This window comes from Manacus candei, unplaced genomic scaffold (assembly GCF_025592945.1).
Source record: "Manacus candei isolate 608988 ecotype Guabito, Panama unplaced genomic scaffold, ASM2559294v1 h1tg000586l, whole genome shotgun sequence".
NCBI lineage: Eukaryota > Metazoa > Chordata > Aves > Passeriformes > Pipridae > Manacus > Manacus candei.
The window spans coordinates 12,906-32,859 of NW_026138634.1; the positions used below are offsets into that span (position 1 = coordinate 12,906).

At 68.2% G+C, this 19,954-nt stretch overlaps 2 protein-coding genes across 2 annotated transcripts; both read left to right on the top strand.

Moving 5' to 3' along the window:
- Positions 1-12: 12 nt before the first annotated feature.
- SKIC2 (SKI2 subunit of superkiller complex) lies at positions 13-15,514 on the top strand. Its single transcript, XM_051776673.1, is given in 29 exon segments — positions 13-64; positions 246-367; positions 751-860; positions 2,044-2,161; positions 2,250-2,364; positions 2,452-2,529; positions 2,657-2,710; positions 2,916-2,993; positions 2,996-3,315; positions 4,639-4,784; positions 5,405-5,551; positions 5,630-5,714; positions 6,171-6,277; positions 6,687-6,833; positions 7,294-7,393; positions 7,587-7,799; positions 7,889-7,999; positions 8,101-8,212; positions 8,903-9,021; positions 9,114-9,251; positions 9,901-10,041; positions 10,301-10,402; positions 11,352-11,496; positions 12,286-12,414; positions 12,925-13,139; positions 13,221-13,331; positions 14,146-14,364; positions 14,740-14,880; positions 15,267-15,514. Coding segments are annotated over 29 exon segments (3,843 nt in total). The 5' UTR covers positions 13-45; the 3' UTR covers positions 15,468-15,514.
- Positions 15,515-15,627: 113 nt separating this feature from the next.
- On the top strand, positions 15,628-19,160 carry STK19 (serine/threonine kinase 19). The gene is given in 8 exon segments (XM_051776672.1): positions 15,628-15,861; positions 16,790-16,866; positions 16,868-16,936; positions 17,025-17,126; positions 17,207-17,343; positions 18,056-18,153; positions 18,402-18,549; positions 18,851-19,160. Coding segments are annotated over 8 exon segments (792 nt in total). The 5' UTR covers positions 15,628-15,746; the 3' UTR covers positions 18,897-19,160.
- Positions 19,161-19,954: the final 794 nt, after the last annotated feature.

A 19,954-nucleotide genomic window follows, 5' to 3' on the forward strand; every position in this document is an offset into this window, starting at 1 on the left:
GGGTGGCTTCAGGCGCTTCCGGGCGGGAACTTCCGGGCGGCGGCGATGGAGCTGGAGCGGATCGGTGGGAACGGGCAGGGGGGTCTTTGGGGGCTCGAGGAGGGCTCAGGGCGGACACGGGGGGTTCTGCTGTGTGTGGGCTGGTCCCGGGGGGGTTCTGGTGGTCTCTGACCCCCTCTCCCCGTTGTCCCGGGGGGGTCCCGGTGGTCCCTGACCCCCCTCCCCGTTATTATTCCCCCCCCCAGCCTTGCCCCCCCGCGGGCCGCGGGAGCTGCCGCTGGCGCTGCTGGAGTTGGGATGTGCGGGCCGCTTCGAGCTGCTCACGGGACCCCCGGGGGCGGAGGAGACCCCCGAGCACCGCACCACGGTGAGTGACCCCCCCCAAAAAACCTGCCTGACCCCCCCTAAAAACTGCCTGACCTCTCCTAAAAACTGCCTGACCCCCCCTAAAAACTGCCTTACCCCCAAAAAAACTGCCTTACCCCCCTAAAAACTGCCTGACCTCCCCTAAAAACTGCCTGACCCCCCCAGCCCCTCCCCATAGTGAGTGACCCCCTCCAACCCCCCCACAGCGACCCCCACCCCATAAAACTCTCCCAGACGCCCCCCCGACCCCCCTCAGTGGGTGACCCCTCCAAAGCCCCCCAGCCTGACCCCCCTCTCATGGAGTGACACCCCCCCCCCTTTGGGGACCCCCCCGAGTCCCCGAGGGGGATCCTGGCCCCCCTGACCCCCCCTGTGCCCCCCCAGCTGCCCCATGGGCTCCCCCCCTTCGCCCCCTCCCTGGTGTCGGAGCTGGAGCGGCGATTTTTGGGGTCCCCCGAGTGGCTCCCCCTCCACCAGCATGAGCGGGCCAAGAGGTATGGGGGGGCTGGGGGGCCCTAAAACCATGGGGGGGGCCCTAAAACCATGGGAGGGGGGCTGGGGGGGCCCTAAAACCCAGGGGGATTGGGTGGAGCCTGAAAACTGGGGGGGATTTTGGGATGGGGTGGGGGCCTAAAACTTTGGGGGGCTTCTTAAAATCATTAGAGGGGGTTTGAGAGTGGGGGGTCCTAAGATGAGGGTGGGCAACAGGGCAGGTTTTAGGGTGTTCCAGGGCTGGGGGGGGGAGGGTTTGGGGACTCCCCGGTGTCTGGGGTGACCCTGGGGGGTGTCTCTGACCCTTGGGGTGACCCTGGGGGTCCTTGGCTCTCAGATGACCCTGGAGGGGGTCTCTGACCCTTGGGGTGACCCTTGGGGGTGTCTCTGAGCCTTGGGGTGACCCTGGGGGTCCTTGGCTCTCAGATGACCCTGGAGGGGGTCTCTGACCCTTGGGGTGACCCTTGGGGGTGTCTCTGAGCCTTGGGGTGACCCTGGGGGTCCTTGGCTCCCGGGGTGACCCTGGAGAGGGGGGGGCTCTGACCCTCAGGGTGACCCTGAGAGGGGGTCTTTGACCCTTGGGATGACCCTGGGGGTCCTTGGCTCTCAGGGTGACCCTGGAGGGGGGGGTCTCTGACCCTTGGGGTGACCCTGGAGGGGGTCTCTGACCCTCGGGGTGACCCTGGGGGTCCTTGGCTCTCAGGGTGACCCTGGAGGGGGGGGTCTCTGACCCTTGGGGTGACCCTGGGGGTCCTTGGCTCTCAGAGTGACCCTGAGCGGGGAGGTGTCTCTGGGGTGACCCTGGGGGTCCGTGGCTCTCTGGATGACCCTGAGGGGGTCTCTGACCCTTGGGGTGACCCTGGGGGTCCTTGGCTCTCAGGATGACCCTGGGGGGAGTCTCTGACCTTTGGGGTGACCCTGGGGGTCCTTGGCTCTCAGGATGACCCTGGGGGGAGTCTCTGACCTTTGGGGTGACCCTGGGGGTCCTTGGCTCTTGGGATGACCCTGGGGGGGGTCTCTGACCTTTGGGGTGACCCTGGGGGTCCTTGGCTCTCAGATGACCCGGGGGGGGTCTCTGACCTTTGGGGTGACCCTGGGGGTCCTTGGCTCTCGGGATGACCCTGGAGGGTGTCTCTGACCCTCGGGGTGACCCCGGGGGTCCCGTCCCCCCCCGTGCCCCCCCAGGACGTGGCAGAGGACGCCGGCCCCCCGGGCACTGTTCTCTCTGGAGCCCACCCCGGTGGGGGGGGAGCTGCGGGCCGAGCGGGACCCCCGCACCGGCGCCCTCACGGGCTTCACCGAGGTGGGGGCCTGGGGGGGGTAGTGGGGGGCGGGTTTGGGGGGGCTGCAGGAGCAGGGGTGCTCACCCAGCCCCCCCGGGACCCCCCCAGGAGCTGCTCCCCAACGTGGGGCTCTCGGCCTCCAACTCGGCGTCGCTGCGGCGGCCCCCCGGCCCCCCCGGCGAGGGGCTGCGGGGGGGGCTCTCCAGCTGCCCCTTCTGGCCAGGTATGGCCCCCCCACCCCAAAAAAAAAACCCCACCAGGGACCCCCAACCCCCCAGGACCCCCCCAAACCCCCTTCTGTGCCCCCCAGGGGGTGAGGATGAGCCCACCCTGGAGCAGATGAGGACCCCCCAGGAGCAGGAGGAGGAGGACGTTGACTTTGAGAACGGTGGGATTTCGCCCCCAAAATCCCCCCCCCCCAAAACCCTGGGGTGCCCCCTCTCCATCTTAGGGAAACCCCCACCCCTTTTTTGGGGCACCCCTGTCCTAATTTGCCCCCTTTTCTCCTCCCCCAGACCTGCTGACGACCCCCCCCGGGCTGAAACGGGGCGTGGAGTACAAACCCCAAGGTGAGGGGGGGTGGGGGGACCCCTGAAATTGGGGTCTCTCCCCGACTGGGGGGGGGTCTTTCATCCTCTGAGGGGGTAGTTTTGGCCCTGGGGGGGGGTTGATTTGGGGCAGGGGGGGTTGTTTTGCCCCTGAGTGGGGCAGGAGCTGGGGGGGTCCGTAGGGCAGAGACCCCTCCCCGATCCGGGGGTGCCCCCCTGACCCCCCCCCCAGCCTCGGCGGGGGGGCCCCTCTCCCTCTCCAGCCTCCTGGAGACCCTCGACACCTTCGAGCTGGGGGGTGACGAGCCCGGGGGGGGCCCCCAGGAGCCCAAGGGGGGCCCCCCCAAACCCCCCCCACGGAGGGGGGGCTCAGCCCCTCGGCCCCCCCGCGCCGCTCCGACAGCCTGGAGGAGCTGCTGAGCAAGGTGGGTGTCGGGGCAGGGAGGGTTTGGGGGGGTCCCTGTGCACCCCCTGCTCATGCCAACCCCCCCAGGAGGAGGCAGGACCCCCCCCCTGAGCCCACCAGGCCCCCCCCGGAGCCCCCCGAGGAGGTTTGGGCTGAGATGGTCGACACCAAATCCCCCGTGGAGGACTTTGAGAAGCTGCTGCCGGACCCTGCCCACAAGGTGGGGGGGTCAGGGGGGTCTGGGGGGGATCCTGGGGGGGTCCCGGGGAGGTTGAGGTGGGTTTGGGTGTCCTGGAGGTCATTTGGGATGTGGGGAGGGGTTTGGGGGGGGCTGGAGGGATTTTGGGGGGATTCTGAGTTGGTTTTGGGGGTGTGTGGGATGGCCCCGGGACTCAGCACGGGGAGACTTGGGGGGCATTGGAGGGGATTTGGGGTGTCAGGGACCCCTGGAGGGAAAGGGGAGTTTGGAGAGGGGTCAGGGGGGATTTGGGGTGACCTGTACCCCCATTTGGGGAGTTTGGAGAGGGGTCAGAGAGGATTTGGGGTGACTTGTACCCCCATTTGGGGAGTTTGGAGAGGTGTCAGGGGGGATTTGGGGTGCCCCCTACCCCATTTTGTGAGTTTGGAGAGGGGTCAGGGGGGATTTGGGGTGACCCCTACCCCATTTTGGGAGCTTGGAGAGGGGTCAGGGGGGATTTGGGGTGACCCCTACCCCATTTTGGGAGCTTGGAGAGGGGTCAGGGAGGATTTGGGGTGACCTGTACCCCCATTTGGGGGTTTGGAGAGGGGTCAGGGGGATTTGGGGTGACTTGTACCCCCATTTTTGGAGTTTGGAGAGGGATCAGGGGGGATTTGGGGTGACCCCTACCCCATTTTGGGAGTTTGGAGAGGGGTCAGGGGGGATTTGGGGTGACCCCTACCCCATTTTGGGAGTTTGGAGAGGGGTCAGGGGGGATTTGGGGTGACCCCTACCCCATTTTGGGAGTTTGGAGAGGGGTCAGGGAGGATTTGGGGTGACCTGTACCCCAATTTTGGGAGTTTGGAGAGGGGTTGGGGGGATTTGGGGTGCCCCCTACCCCATTTTGTGCCCCCTCAGTGATGTTGCCCCCAGACCCCTTCCAGTAGCCGCAGTGGGGGCAGTCGGGGTCGGGGCCGGGTCGGGGGGCTCGGGGGTGCCCAGAGGGGGGTGTTGGGGCGCAGGTGGGTTTTGGGGTGACCTGCACCCCCATTTTGTGCCCCCTCAGTGATGTTACCCCCAGACCCCTTCCAGTAGCCGCAGTGGGGGCAGTCGGGGTCGGGGCCGGGTCGGGGGGCTCGGGGGTGCCCAGAGGGGGGGTGTTGGGGCGCAGGTGGGTTTTGGGGTGACCTGCACCCCCATTTTGTGCCCCCTCAGTGATGTTGCCCCCAGACCCCTTCCAGTAGCCGCAGTGGGGGCAGTCGGGGTCGGGGCCGGGTCGGGGGGCTCGGGGGTGCCCAGAGGGGGGTGCTGGGGCGCGGGTGGGTTTTGGGGTGACCCGTGCCCCCCCGTTTGTCCCCTGCCCAGTGGCCGTTCCGCCCGGACCCGTTCCAGCAGCGGGCAGCCCTGTGCCTGGAGCGGGGGCAGTCGGTGCTCGTGGCCGCCCACACCTCGGCCGGCAAGACCGCCGTGGCCGAGTACGCCATCGCCCTGGCACGGCGCCACATGACACGGTGGGTCCCCAAAACCCACCCGGGGGGGCCCCAAAACCCACCCTGGGGGGCCCCAAAACCCACCCCTGTGCACCTCAAATCGTGGTGGCCGAGTACGCCATCGCCCTGGCACGGCGCCACATGACACGGTGGGTGCCCAAAACCCACCCTGGGGGGCCCCAAAACCCACCCTGAGGGTCCCCAGATCACATGGGGGTCACCAAACCGCACCCTGGGGGTTCCCAAACCACACCCTGGGGGTTCCCAAACCACATGGGGGTCCCCAAACCACACCCTGGGGGTCCCTAGATCACATGGGGGGCCCCAAATTGCACCCTGGGGGTCCCCAAACCACACCCTGGGGGTCCCCAAAACCCACCCCGGGGGGCCTTAAATGCCCTCTGGCTTGAACCCCAACCTCCCCAGGACCCCCTAAGACCCACTGGGGGTCCCCAGAACTCTGTTGCCCCCCCCATATTTGTGTTTCTGGCCGATCTGCACCTCCTGAGGGGGCTCTTTGGGGTCCCATCCCTTGACTCCCCTCCATATCCCTCCCGGGTCCACCTCCAGCTCAGGGGGGCCTGGGAGCTGTGCCAGGGGTGCCCCCCAAGCCTGACCCCCCCCGTTTCTCCCCTCCCCAGGTCCATCTACACGTCCCCCATCAAGGCCCTTTCCAACCAGAAGTTCCGGGATTTCCGGGAGACCTTCGGGGACGTGGGGCTGCTGACGGGGGACGTGCAGCTGCGCCCCGAGGCCGCCTGCCTGGTCATGACCACCGAGATCCTGCGGTGAGGGGCTGCTGGGGGGGCTTTGGGGGGGCTTGGGGGGCGGTTGGGACCCCAAAATCCATCCCTGCTTCCCCGCAGGTCGATGCTGTACAACGGCTCCGACGCCATCCGGGACCTGGAGTGGGTGATCTTTGATGAAGTGCACTACGTCAACGATGATGAGGTTTGGGGGGGTCTGGGGGGGGCTTAGGTGGGTTCTCACGGGGTTTGGGGGGCCCTCAGGGAGGTTTGGAGGGTCCTGGTGGGGGGGTTGGGGGGCTGGGGGAGGTTTGGGGGGCATCAGCCGGGACCTGGAGTGGGTCGCCTTTAACGAGGTGTATCGTGCCAGTGGCGATGAGGGAGGAGTTTGGGGGTCCCCAAGAAGTTTAAGGGGTCACCAGGAGTTTTGGGAGGTCCCCAAGGGGTCCTGTGGGGGAGTTTGAAGGGTCCCATAGAGGTTCTGGGAGCTTTGGGACCCCCCCGACCCTCTCAGCAGGAGTGATGAGGGAGGATGTGCTGATATGGAGAATCTGGGGGGGGGGGGATATTTTGGGGAGCTCAAGGTTTTTGGGGAGCTGGGGGGTTCTGGGGGGTCCCAGGAGGGTTTGGGGCCCCCCCTGACCCCCCCTGTGCTCCGCAGCGGGGGGTGGTGTGGGAGGAGGTGCTGATCCTGCTCCCCGAGCACGTGAAGCTGGTGCTGCTCAGTGCCACCGTCCCCAACGCCCTCGAGTTCGCCCAGTGGGTCGGGTACGGACCGGGGGGCGCGGCTGGGGGGGCTCGGGGGGGGCGGGGGGTCTCTGAGAGGCACGTGGGGGGCTTTAGGGGGCTGGGGGGAGACCTGGGGGGGGATGTGGAGGACATGGGGGGCTCAGAGGGGTGCTGGGGGTCCCTGGGGGGCTGGAGGGCTCTGGGGGTGGGGGGTGATGATGTGGGGCAGCACAGAGGGGCAGGGGGACGTGGGGGGTGTGGGGGAGTCCCTATGACCCCTGTCACCCAGGTTTTGCCCAATTCTGGTGTTTTTTACCCCGTTCCAGACACACCAAGTGCCCCTGTGTGCGGGTGCTCTCCACCCCGGGCTGGGGGGAGCACGGGGGGCTGTGTGTGATCCCTCCATTGCCATTTTTGCCCAATTCTGGCTGTTTTCCCCCCGTTCCAGGCGCACCAAGCGCCGCTGTGTGCGGGTGCTCTCCACGCCGCGGCGCCCGGTGCCGCTGGAGCATTTCCTGTTCACCGGGAACAGCTCCCGGACACGGCACCAGCTCTTCCCGCTGCTGGGCCCGGGGGGGGCCTTCAGCACCCAGGGGTGAGACCCCCACCTGCCCCTCACCTGCCCCATAGCTAACCTGCCTCATATCTCGCTTTTTACCTGCCCTATATCTCATCTCTTACTGGCCCCATATCTCACCTCTCACCTGCCCCATATCTTACCTTTTACCTGCCCCATATCTCACGTTTTACCTGCCCCATAGCTCACCTCTCACCTGCCCCATATCTCGCCTTTTACCTGCCCCATATCTCACTTCTCACCTGTCCTATATCTCATGTCCTACGTGCCCTATATCTTATCTCTCAGCTGCCCCATATCTCACCTTTTACCTGCCCCATATCACCTCTCACTTGCCCAGTAGCTCACCTTTTACCTGCCCCATATGTCACCTGTTACCTGCCCCACATCTCATTCCTTACCTGCCCCTCACCTGCCCCATATCTCGCCTTTTACCTGCCCCACATCTCACCCCACACTTGCCCCTCACCTGCCCCAGGTACTACGCAGCAGTGGAGGCCAAGAAGGAGCAGAGCAGCAAACACGCTCAGAGCTTCGGGGCGCGGCAGCCCACCATGGGGGGCTCCAACCCGGGGCAGGTACGGGGGTACTGAGGGCTTTGGGGGTCCTGGGGGGCAGTTTGGGGGTCCCGCTGACCCCGTGCTCCCCCCACACCTCCCCAGGAGCGAGGGGTCTGGCTGTCCCTGCTGGAGACCCTGTGGGAGCTTTGGGGGTCCCAGGGGGGCAGTTTGGGGGTCCCGCTGACCCCGTGCTCCCCCCACACCTCCCCAGGAGCGAGGGGTCTGGCTGTCCCTGCTGGAGACCCTGCGGGAGCGGGAGCTGCTGCCCGCCGTGACGTTCACCTTCTCGCGGGGCCGCTGCGAGGACCAGGCGGCCGCCCTGGGCTCCCTGGACCTGCTGAGCGGGGCCGAGCGCGGCAGCGTCCGGCAGTTCCTGACGCGCTGCCTGGCCCGGCTGCGGGGCTCCGACCGCCGCCTGCCTCAGGTGGGGCTCTGGGGGCCTCCTGGGGGCTGCGGTGGGGGCGCGGGGGTCCCACGGGGCCAGCGACGCCTCGTGTCCCCCCTCTTTGTCAGGTGTTGCAGCTGTCGGAGCTGCTGCAGCGCGGGATCGGGGTGCACCATGGCGGGGTCCTGCCCCTGCTCAAGGAGGTCGTGGAGATGCTCTTCAGCCAGGGGCTGGTCAAGGTGCGTGGGGCAGGCGTGGGGCCACGGGCGAGGTGCTGCAGGGTCCTGCCCTGCCGTGGCACTGCCCCATGGCGGCACCTCCAGCCCCACACCTGCTCCAGGTGCTGTTTGCCACCGAGACCTTCGCCATGGGGGTGAACATGCCGGCACGAACCGTCGTCTTTGATTCCATCCGCAAACACGACGGGAACAGCTTCCGCGACCTCCTGCCCGGTGCGGGGCCGGGGGGCACCTGTGGGGTCACCGGGGATGGCCGGGGGGCACCTGTGGGGCAGCGTTTGGGGTCTCGGGGACATCTCTGTTGGGTTCCACCAGAGCGTTCCTGTAAATGGGGAAATGCAGGGCAGCTGTCGGGGTCTGGGTGCCGCATCCTGAATGTCCCCATGGGGTTATACCTGCAGCGTGGGTGCTGTGGGGTGGCTGTCGGTCACTGTGGGGCGAGGGGGAAAAATGATTGAAAAAATGATGGGAAATGCGATCAGGATACGTCAGATGAAAGTGTTGGGAGAGGAGTGGAAAAACAGCAGGAAACACGATTGAAAACCAGTGGGAAACGTGAGGGGAAAATGGCGGGAAACGTGAGGGGAAAAGGGCGGGAAACGTGAGGGGAAAATGGCGGGAAACGTGAGGGGAAAATGGCGGGAAACGTGAGGGGAAAAGGCGGGAAACATGAGGGGGAAAAGGCGGGAAACATGAGGGGGAAATGGCGGGAAACGTGAGGGGAAAATGGCGGGAAACGTGAGGGGAAAAGGCGGGAAACATGAGGGGGAAATGGCGGGAAACATGAGGGGAAAAGGGAGGGAAATATAAAGAGAAAACGGTGGGAAACGCGAGGGGAAAATGGCGGGAGCGGTGTTGCCGTGGGGCCGGGCCGTGATTGCCCGTGGGTCCGTGTGCCCCCAGGCGAGTACACGCAGATGTCGGGGCGCGCGGGGCGCCGGGGGCTGGACGCCACAGGCACCGTCATCATCCTCTGCAAGGGGCCCGTGCCCGACCTGCCCGACCTGCACCGCATGATGCTGGTGGGTCACGCGTGTTCACACGTGTCCCCGCCCGCGTCACCCGCCGCGCTCTCCCCCCCGCGCACGCGTGACGTCCCCGTGTGTCCCCCCAGGGCCGCCCGTCCCCTCTGCAGTCGCGGTTCCGGCTGACGTACCCCATGATCCTGCTGCTGCTCCGCGCCCCCGCCCTGCGCCCGCACGACCTCATGCGCCGCAGCTTCGCCGAGTTCCCCCTGCGCCGCGACGCCACGGTCAGGGGGACACGGGGGGACACGGGGGGGACATGCGGGGTGGGGGGACATGGGGACACACTGGGGGGACATAGGGGACACAGGGTGGGGGGACATGGGGACACGCCATGGTGAGGGGGACATGGGGGGGACATGTGGGGTGGGGGACACGGGGACACACCGGGGGTACATGGTGGGGACACGTGGGGTGAAGGGACATGGGGACACACTGGGGGGACATCGGGGGGACACGCGGGGTGGGGGGACACGGGGACACGCCATGGTGAGGGGCACCGGGGGGACATGGGGGGGACATGTGGGGTGGGGGGACATGGGGACACACTGGGGGGACATCGGGGGGACACGCGGGGTGGGGGGACACGGGGACACGCCGTGGTGAGGGGCACCGGGGGTACATGGTGGGGACACGTGGGGTGAAGGGACATGGGGACACACCGGGGGGACGTGGGGGGGACACGTGGGGTGGGGGCACCCCAATATAGGGGCTGGGTGACACCGGGACAGCCCAGCATGGACACTGGGACACCCCAGTAAGGACTGGGGGGGGCACTGGGGCACCCCAATACGGGCACTGGGGAGCACTGGGACACCCCAGTAAGGACACTGGGCCGCACTGGGTGCCCCCCCGACACCGTGTCCCACCCCCCAGGCACAGACCCGTCGCGTGGCCGCCCTTCAGGAGGCACTGGCGGCCCTGGGGGACCCCGAGGGGACCCCGGGGGACATGGGGGACCTGCCCCAGTACCACCGAGCCGTGGCGGGGCTGCGCCGCGCCCGGGGGGTGCTCCAGGTGGGGACACCCCTTCTGGGGGTCCTGGGGGGGATTTGGGGAGGGCCTGGGCCTATGGGGGAGCCTGCGGGGTCCGGGGGACATGGGGAGGGTCCCGGGGGATTCTGGGGGGACCCATTTGGGGGTCCTGGGAAGACTGGGGGAGGTCCTAGGATGTGTTTGGGGCGGGGGGAACACTGGGTGGGCCCTGGGGACCCTTTTTGGGGGTCCTGGGGGTCCCTGGGTGCTGTGGGGTGCTGACGGGGTCTGGGGTCCCCAGCGGTGCCTGGCGCAGGCCGGGGGGCAGCGGGTGCTGGCGCCGGGCAGGGTGGTGGTGGTCTGCACCCCGAGACACCGCAACGCGCTGGGGCTCGTCCTGCAGGTACCCAAAAACCCCCAAAGACCCCCCTCAACCCCCCCAAACACCCTCAAACCCCCCCAAACACCCCCAAACACCGCAACGCGCTGGGGCTCGTCCTGCAGGTACCCCAAACCCCCAAAGACCCCCCTTAACCCTTTCTAACCCCCCCAAACATCCCAACGCGCTGGGGCTCGTCCTGCAGGTACCCCAAAACCCCCAAAAACCCCCCTCAACCCTCCACAACCCCTCCAAGCCCCCCCAAACACCCCAACGCGCTGGGGCTCGTCCTGCAGGTACCCAAAAACCCCCCAAAAACCCCCCTCAACCCCCCCAAACACCCCCAAACATCCCCAAACACCACAACGTGCTGGGGCTCGTCCTGCAGGTACCCCAAAACCCCCAAAAATCCCCCTTAACCCTTCCCAACCCCCCCAAACACCCCCAACCCCCCCAAACACCCCAAGACACCGCAATGCGCTGGGGCTCGTTCTGCAGGTACCCCAAAACCCCCCAGACACCCCCCTCAACCCTCCCCAACCCCCCCAAACACCCCCAAACACCACAACACACTGGGGCTCATCCTGCAGGTACCCCAAAACCCCCCAAAAATCCCCCTTAACCCTCCCCAACCCCCCCAAACACCCCAACGCGCTGGGGCTCGTCCTGCAGGTACCCCAAAGCCCCACAAACGCCCCCAAACCCTCACAGACCCCCCCAAATCTATCAACCCTCCCCCAAACCTTCCTCCAACCCTTAAAATCTCCCCCAAATCCCTCCAACACCCCAAATCCCCCACAAAACAAAAAAGTACCCCTTAAATCCCCTTGACCCCCCCCCCAAACTGTTCTCCAAACCCCCCAAACCCCTCGTCACCTCCCACCACCCCCCCGGATCCTCCCAAACAACCCCCAAAGCCCCTCAATCCCCCTCCTCTAACCCCCCCGACGTGGGGGTCCCCCCCCCCCCCCAGGTGAGCTCCGGGAGCTCCGGCCGCACCTTCACCACGCTGGTGCTGAGCGAGAAGCCCCCCGAGAGCGGGGGGGCCCCCCCGGAGCCCCCCCTGGCCGTGCCCTACCCCGAGGACCTGCTGCTCACCCGCCTCTTCCTGCCTGAGGGTCTGCACCCCAAAAAAGGGGGGGCACCCCGGTGTCTGGGACACCCCCCCCTCGAGGGATTTGGGAGGGTCACGAGGGGGTTTAGGGGGTCTCTGGGGATTTGGGGGGGTCCGTGGACACCTGAGTACCTCCTGGGGGGGTCTGGGGGGTTTGGGGAGGTCTCTGAGGGATTTGGGGAGGTCTCTGAGGGGTTTGGGGGGGTCTCTGAGGGGTTTGGGGGGGTCTCTGAGGGATTTGGGGGGGTCTCTGAGGGGTTTGGGAGGATCTCTGAGGGATTTGGGGGGGTCTCTGAGGGATTTGGGGGAGTCTCTGAGAGGTTTGGGGGGATCTCTGAGAGGTTTGGGAGAGTCTCTGAGGAGTTTGGGGCGGTCTCTGAGGGATTTGGGGGGGTCCCTGAGAGGTTTGGGGGGGTCTCTGAGGGGTTTGGGGGGTCTCTGAGGGATTTGGGGGGGTCTCTGAGGGGTTTGGGGGGTCTCTGAGGGATTTGGGGGGGTCTCTGGGGGGTTTGGGGGGGTCTCTGAGAGGTTTGGGGGGGTCTCTGAGGGATTGGGGGAGTCTCTGAGGGATTTGGGGGGGTCTCTGAGGGGTTTGGGGGGTCTCCAGATTCCCTGGTCCCTTTTGGGGGGGCTCCCTGAGGATTTGGGGATTACTGGCTCCGTTCTGGGTGGGTTTGGGGGTCCCCCCAGGGATTTTGGGGGCGGTCTCTGCACACTTGGGAGGTCCTGGATGCCTGGGGGGTGTCTCTGGGGTTTTGGATCCCCCCCCCAAGACGTTTTGGGGTCCCCCCAGGCCCCCCCGGGCACGTGTTGGAGCAGCTGCGCCCCGAGGACATCGTGGGGGTCACGGCCAAGACCCTGCGGGTGAACCCCGAGGCGCTGCTGCAGGAGCTGCGCCCCCAGAGGGGACCCCGGCCCCGGTATGGGGGTCCCTGGGGGGCTTGGGGGTCCCCGGGGGGCTTGGGGGGCCCTGGGGGGCTTGGGGGCGTCCCTGGGGGGCTTGGGGGGGGTCCTGGGGGCTCCATGGGGGGGAAATTGGGGGGTCCTGAGGGGGAAATCAGGGCTCTGTGGAGGGGAATTTGGGTCCCTGGTGGGTGGATTTTGGGGTCCTCAGAGGCGTGTCAGGGAGTCTGACGGTGCTTTTTAGGGGGGGTCCCCCTGATTTTGAGGGTCCTGAGGAGAGGGAGGTCTCCATAATTTTGGGGGGTTTCTTTGGATAGTGGGGTTTCGGGGGGGATTCCGTCCCCGTTTGGGCATCCCCTGGGGAGGGGGGGTTACCAGATTTTGGAGGGTTCTCCCCCATTTTGGGGTCCTTGGGGAGGTCTCTGTGGATATTGGGGTCCTGGGGAGGGGTTCTCCCCCCTCCTGGGGTCCCGGGGGGTCTCCCCTGTGCTGCGGGACCACCCTGACCCCCCCTTTCCCCCCCCAGGTCCCCCCCCCCTCGGGGCAGGGGTGGGGTCGGCAGTGCAGGAGCTGGCCCGGCTGGCGGGGGGGGCCCCCAAAGACGGGGGGCTGCCCTTGCTGGAGGCTCTGGGGGTGCCCCCGGGCCGGGACCCCGAGGCGGTGGCGGCGGCGGCCGAGCTGCGGGCGCTGGGGGGGTCCCTGCGCTCCTTCCGCTGCGTCCACAGCCCCCGCTTCCCTCAGCAGGTACGGGGGGGGGGGGGGGGGCTCTGGGGGGGCCCTGAGGGCTTTGGGGGACCCCCTGACCCTCCTGCCGTGCCCCCCCAGTACGCCCAGTTCGCCGCACGGCAGGAGCTGCTGGAGCAGCTGGAGGAGCTCCAGTTCCAGCTCTCGGACCAGTCGCTGCTGCTGCTGCCTGAGTACCACCAGCGCCTCGAGGTGGGGACCCCCGGCACCCCCCTGTAACCCCCCCGGCACCCCCCTGTACCCCCAACACCCCCCGGGACCCCCCTTGTACCCCAACACCCCCTATGACCCCCCTTGTACCCCCAACCCCCCCCGGGACCTCCCCTGTACCCCCGACCCCCCCCCGGGACCCCCCTTGTACCCCCAACCCCCCCCAGGACCCCCGTTGTACCCCCAACCCCCCCCAGGACCCCCGTTGTACCCCCAACCCCCCCCCAGGACTCCCCTTGTACCCCCAGCTTCCCCCCGGGACCCCCCTGTGCCCCCAACACCCCCCGGCACCCCCCTGTACCCCTAACACCCCCCAAGACCCTCCTTGTACCCCCGACCCCCCAGGACCCCCCTTCTATCCCCAACCAGCCCCCGGACCACCCTGACACCCCCTGACCCTGTGCCAGGTGCTGACAGAGCTGGGGTACATTTTGGGGTCCCCCTGCCCCCCCTAACCCCCGTTTTGCCCCCCCAGGTGCTGACAGAGCTGGGGTACATTTTGGGGTCCCCCTGCCCCCCCTAACCCCCGTTTTGCCCCCCCAGGTGCTGACGGAGCTGGGGTACATTTTGGGGTCCCCATAACCCCCCCTGTGTCCCCCCTGGTGCTGACAGAACTGGGGTACATTTTGGGGTCCCCATAACCCCCCCTGTGTCCCCCCTGGTGCTGACAGAACTGGGGTACATTTTGGGGTCCCCATAAGCCCCCTAACCCCCGTTTTGCCCCCCCAGGTGCTGACAGAGCTGGGGTACATTTTGGGGTCCCCCTGCCCCCCCTAACCCCTGTTTGCCCCCCCAGGTGCTGACGGAGCTGGGGTACATCTCGGGGGGGGCGGTGGCCCTGGGGGGCCGCGTGGCCGCCCTGCTGAGCACGGAGCAGCTCGTGCTGACGGAGCTGCTGCTCGGCAACGTCCTGGCCCCGCTGCGGCCCGAGGAGAGCGTGGCCCTGCTGTCCTGCCTCGTCACCCCCGGGCGCGGGGACCCCCTGCCCGAGGGCCTGCCTGAGCCCCTCACACAGGTACCCCTCACACAGGTACCCCTGACCCTGGGGGGCCCTGAGGGATTGGGGACCCCCTGCCCGAGGGCCTGCCTGCACCCCTCACACAGGTACCCCTCACACAGGTACCCCTGGTTATGGGGGGCCCTGAGGGATTGGGGACCCCCTGCCCGAGGGTCTGCCTGCACCCCTCACACAGGTACCCCCAGCCCTGGGGGGCCCTGAGGTGTTGGGGGTCCCTGGGGCTGAGTGGAGGAGCACTCTGGGTGTGGGGGTCTCTGGGGTGGTGCCTCCGGGGTGGGGGTCCCCCCGTGTATCTGTCGGGTGGTGGGGGGCGGGATCCAGGCTGGAGTGAGGGGTCCCTGACCCGGGGGTCCCTCCCCGTGTCCCCCCCAGGCCCTGGAGCGGCTCCGGGGCGTCGCGGCCCGCGTGGGGCGGCTGGAGCAGGAGCACGGCCTCGGGCCCGGCCCCGACGACTTCGTGGCCCAGTTCGGCTTCGGCCTCGTCCAGGTGGTCTACGAGTGGGCCCGTGGCATGGTGAGACCCCCAGAGACACCCCCCTGAGACCCCGAGACCCCCGCAAACCCCCGCTATCCCCCCCAGCCCTTCGCCGACATCGCCCGGCTGGTGCCAGTGCAGGAGGGGACGGTGGTCCCTGGTGGTCCCCGGTGGTCCCTGGTGGTCCCTCCTGGTCCCTGGTGGTCCCTGGTGGTCCCTGAGCCCCCTGTCCCCCCCTGTGTCTCCCCCAGCCCTTCGCGGACATTGCCCGGCTGGCGCCGGTGCAGGAGGGGACGGTGGTCCCTGGTGGTCCCTGGTGATCCCTGGTGGTCCTTTGTGATCCCTGGTGGTCCCTCCTGATCCCTGGTGGTCCCTCCTGGTCCCTGGTGGTCCCTGAGCCCCCTGTCCCCCCGTGTCTCCCCCAGCCCTTCGCGGACATCGCCCGGCTGGCGCCGGTGCAGGAGGGGACGGTGGTGCGGGCGATCCAGCGGCTGGAGGAGCTGCTGCGGGAGCTGCGCCAGGCCGGGCGCGTCGTGGGGGACCCGGCGCTGGCCTCCAAGATGGAGGCGGCGGCCGCCATGATCAAACGGGACATCGTCTTCGCCGCCAGCCTGTACACGCAATAAAGGGGGCAGGGACCCCCCCGCGGCCTAAAATGGTTCAGTCCAACGTCCCCGTTGGCTCTACGTGGTTTTGTCCAACCCCAACTACCCCCCTGTTATCTCACGTGGTTCAGTCCGACCCCTCCTTATCTCACATGGTTTGGTCCATCCCCCGCTGCCTTCCCCCCCCCATTGGCTCCAGATGGTTCAGTCCCCGCCGCGGTGGCTCCCGGTGTCGCGGCGCAGTGACGTCATCACGGCGCGCCCGGGGCCGTCCCGGACCCCCCCCCCCCCCATCCATCCATGAGCCGCCGCCGCCGCCTCGGGGGCACCGACATCGCCCTCGGGGGCACCGACATCGCCCTCGGGGGCAAACGGCGCCGCCCGGAGCTGCCCGGGCAGGGGCCGCGCCCCGACGGTACCGAGGGGGGTCCCCGGGGGCGGGTCTCAGGGGGGACCGGGGAGAGCAGGAGGGTCCCGGGGGGGTCCCGGGGGGTCCCGAGGTTCTGGGGGGGTCCTGGAGGTGTCCCGGTGGTCCCGAGGCTTCTGGGGGGGTCCTGAGGGTCCGTGGGGGTTCCGGAGGGTCCCGGGGATTTCTCGGTGGTCTCGGGGCTCTGGGGGGGGTCCCGGGGATGTTCCAGTGGTCCCGGGGCTCCGGAGGGTCTCTGGGGGTGTCCCGGTGGGTCCTGGGGGTGTCCCGGGGATCTGGGGGGGTCCTGGCGAGTCCTTGGGGGGGTCCCGGGGATATCTCGGTGGTCTCGGGGCTCTGGGAGGGTCCTGGGGGTCCGTGGGGATTCCGGAGGGTCCCGGGGATGTCTCGGTGGTCTCGGGGCTCTGGGGGGGGTCCCGGGGATGTTCCAGTGGTCCCGGGGCTCCGGAGGGTCTCTGGGGGTGTCCCGGTGGGTCCTGGGGGGGCTCTGGGGTTTTCCCGGTGGATCCTGGTGTGTCCCGGCTCTCTTGAGGGTGTCCCCGGTGTATCCTGGGGGTCTCACAGCCCCCCCGCGCCCCCCAGGCAGCCCCGGGGCCGTGGAGGCCGCCCTGGGGGTGTCCCTGGGGGTGTCCCTGGAGGTGTCCCCCGGGGGTCTCACAGCCCCCCCGTGCCCCCAGGCAGCCCCGGGGCCGTGGAGGCGGATCCGGGGGTGTCCCTGGGGGTGTCCCGGGGGTCACAGCCCCCCCGTGCCCCCAGGCAGCCCCGGGGCCGTGGAGGCGGATCCGGGGGTGTCCCTGGGGGTGTCCCCGGGGGTCACAGCCCCCCCGTGCCCCCAGGCAGCCCCGGGGCCGTGGAGGCGGATCCGGGGGTGTCCCTGGGGGTGTCCCCGGGGGTCACAGCCCCCCCGTGCCCCCAGGCAGCCCCGGGGCCGTGGAGGCCGCGCTGGCCGCCGTGTCCTCGCTGTTCCCGCGGGGGCTCTTCGGGGACTCGCTGCCCCCCGCTGGTGCTGCGGCACCAACTCTACGACGTGGTGCGGGACCGCACGGCCGTGGACCGGCACCTGGTGAGCCCCGGGGGGGGGGGCTGGGGACCACCCTGAGCCCCCCCCCAGGACCCTCCCCAACCCCGTGTGACCCCCCTCGCCCCCCCAGAACCGCCTGCGGGACGAGGGGCAGGTCCGGCTGCTCCACCTGGGGCTGGGCCCGGGCCCCGACGCGCTGGGCGTGGTGAGGACGGAGCTGTACCGGGACAAGGTGCGCGGGGAAGGGGGGTTTGGAGGGTCAAAGGGGGATCTCACTGACCCTCCTGACCCCCCCCCCCCGTGCCCCCCCAGGCCCTGCAGGCCGTGGCTGGGACCCCCCGGGAGGGGCTGGTGCGGCGGTTCCTGGACGAGGTGGTGGCGGCGACGCCGGAGCTGAGCTACGACAGCGGCACCATGGAGCGCCGGGGCTTCGGCGACCGGGACGTCACGTACGTGGGGGGGGCCCGGGGGGGGCTCCGGGGGGGCTCCGGGGGGGTGGGAGACACCCTGGAGCGGGATTGGGGTCCCCCAAGGGAGGGTTGGGGGAATGCAGACCCTGTTTTACCCCCCCCCCGGGTTAGGTTTGGGGTCTTCTAAGGGGGGGCTGGGGGGCTGCAGGCACCTCTGGGGGGGGGGGATTTTGGGGTTCCCTGGGACTCCCTGAGGTGGATTGGGGTTTCTCAGGGGGAGGGACTGGGGACTCCTTGAGGTGGGATTGGGATCCCTTCCAGGAGGGGCTGCAGAGCCCCCTGAGTTGGGTTTGAGGGCCCTCGGGGGGGGCTGTGGGGGCCGTACAGAGCGTGTTGGGGGTCCTTCCCCCCCAGATGCTCCTCCCTGTCCCCCCCAGGCAGTTGGTGGTCTCGGGGGTGCTGATGTGCCCCCCCCTGTGCCCCCCAGGCAGTTGGTGGTCTCGGGGGTGCTGATGTGACGCCCCCTGTGCCCCCCTAGGCAGTTGGTGGTCTCGGGGGTGCTGATCTGACCCCCCCTGTGCCCCCCAGGCAGTTGGTGGTCTCAGGGGTGCTGATCTGACCCCCCCCGTGCCCCCCCTGTGCCCCCCCAGGCAGTTGGTGGTCTCAGGGGTGCTGATCTGACCCCCCCTGTGCCCCCCCAGGCAGTTGGTGGTCTCGGGGGTGCTGATCTGACCCCCCCTGTGCCCCCCAGGCAGTTGGTGGTCTCGGGGGTGCTCACGGTCCGCGACGCCGGCAGTTGGTGGTTGGCAGTGCCGGGGGTCGGGCGCTTCGTGCGGGCCCTGCTGAGGGGTGAGTGGAACCCCCGGGCCTCCCCTGAGCCCCCCTCACCCTGGCTGGGGGGTCCCTGGGGGTCCCTGGGGGTCCCTGCCCCCCCTGTGCCCCCCCTGTGCCCCCCCGTGACCCCCCGGTGACCCCCCCGTGCCCCCCAGGCCGCCGGGCCGTGCTGTCGGCGGTGCGGCACTCGCCAGGGTCCCTGGGGGTCCCTGCCCCCCCCGTGACCCCCCCCGTGACCCCTGTGACCCCCCCGTGCCCCCCAGGCCGCCGGGCCGTGCTGTCGGCGGTTCGGCGCTCGCGGCACCGGGAGCTGCCCCTGCGGGAGCTGCAGAGGGCGAAGCCCCCCCCGGGCGCCCGCCTGGGGGTCCCCTTCCTGCTGCACGACCTGCTGGGGGCACAGGAGCTGCTCAGGTACCCGCCCCCGGCCCGGGGGGGACTCCCTGGGGACACCTCAGGGACCCCTGAGGGACCCTCTGACCCCTGAGTGACCCCTGACCCCCCTGTGACCCCTGACCTGAGGGTGACTCCTTGGGGACACCTCAGGGACCCCTGAGTGACCCCTGACCCCCCTGTGACCCCTGACCCGGGGGTGACTCCTTGGGGACACCTCAGGGACCCCTGAGAGACCCCTTGACCCCTGAGTGACCCCTGACCCCCCTCGTGACCCTTGTGACCCCTGACCCCCCTGTAACACCCCCGTGCCCACCCGCAGTGTCCCCACCCCCGCGGGTCCCCTCCTGCGATTGGCCGAGCCCTGACTGGACCCTTCCCAGGATGCACCGGGGCGACAAAAGGGGCGTGACCCTCATTCAGCCACGCCCATCCCCTCATGAAGGAGGGTGGGGCCAAAACAGCCCCCGCCCCTTCAAGCAGCACCGTTGTGGGTGTGGCCCTGCCTTAGCCCCGCCCCCCCGCGGGCGGGGGGGGTCTCCCCGCTTTGGGTGGGAGCAACAGAAGTGCAATAAAGCAATAAAAGTGATAAAACCAGTAAAATATGTTTATTTTTACTGATGGAGTTTATGTGTGGACCCCACGCGTGATGTCGCCCTTTTAAGACCAGGCTCCGCCCCCTGACAAAAATGCAACAAAACCAATTGGAACAATAAATGGTTTTGTGAATTTTTAAACTTATATCAAAATATTAAATAATAAAAATAAATCATAATAATAATTGGACTGAAAATACTAGTAAAGAATTATATAATAAATAGTTAAATTATTAGATTAATTAATTTATTTTTAAAATTATTTTAATTTTATTTAAATGTTTAACTTATTTACTATTTATTAATAAGTCATTAAAACGGATTTATTTTTGCGGACCCCACACGCGCGGCGTTGCCGTTTTAAGACTAAATACCACCGCGCCCCGTTGCCGTTTTAAGATCGGGCCCCGCCCTCGCGGCGGTCACGTGCCTCACGTCAAGGGTTTGCCGGCGGCACTTCCGGGTTCTCTTAAAGGGGCCGCGATGCTCCGGGCGCTGCTGCCGCCGCTGCTGCTGGCGGTGGGGGCCGCGGGGCGCTGGCAGCCGACCCCCGACACGGTACCGGGGGGGGGGACATGGGGGGCACCCACTGACCCCGCCCTGACCCCCCCGCTGACCCCGCACCGACCCCCGACACGGTACCGGGGGGGGGGGGGACATGGGGGGCACCCGCTGACCCCACCCTGACCACACACCGACCCCCGACACGGTACCGGTGGGAGGGGACCCCCCCACTGACCCCACCTTGACCCCCCCTGGCACTGGGACCCCCCCCCCGGGGCATAAAAGCCCCTCTCTGGGACCCCTCAGGGCTTTCGGTGTTGCCCCCC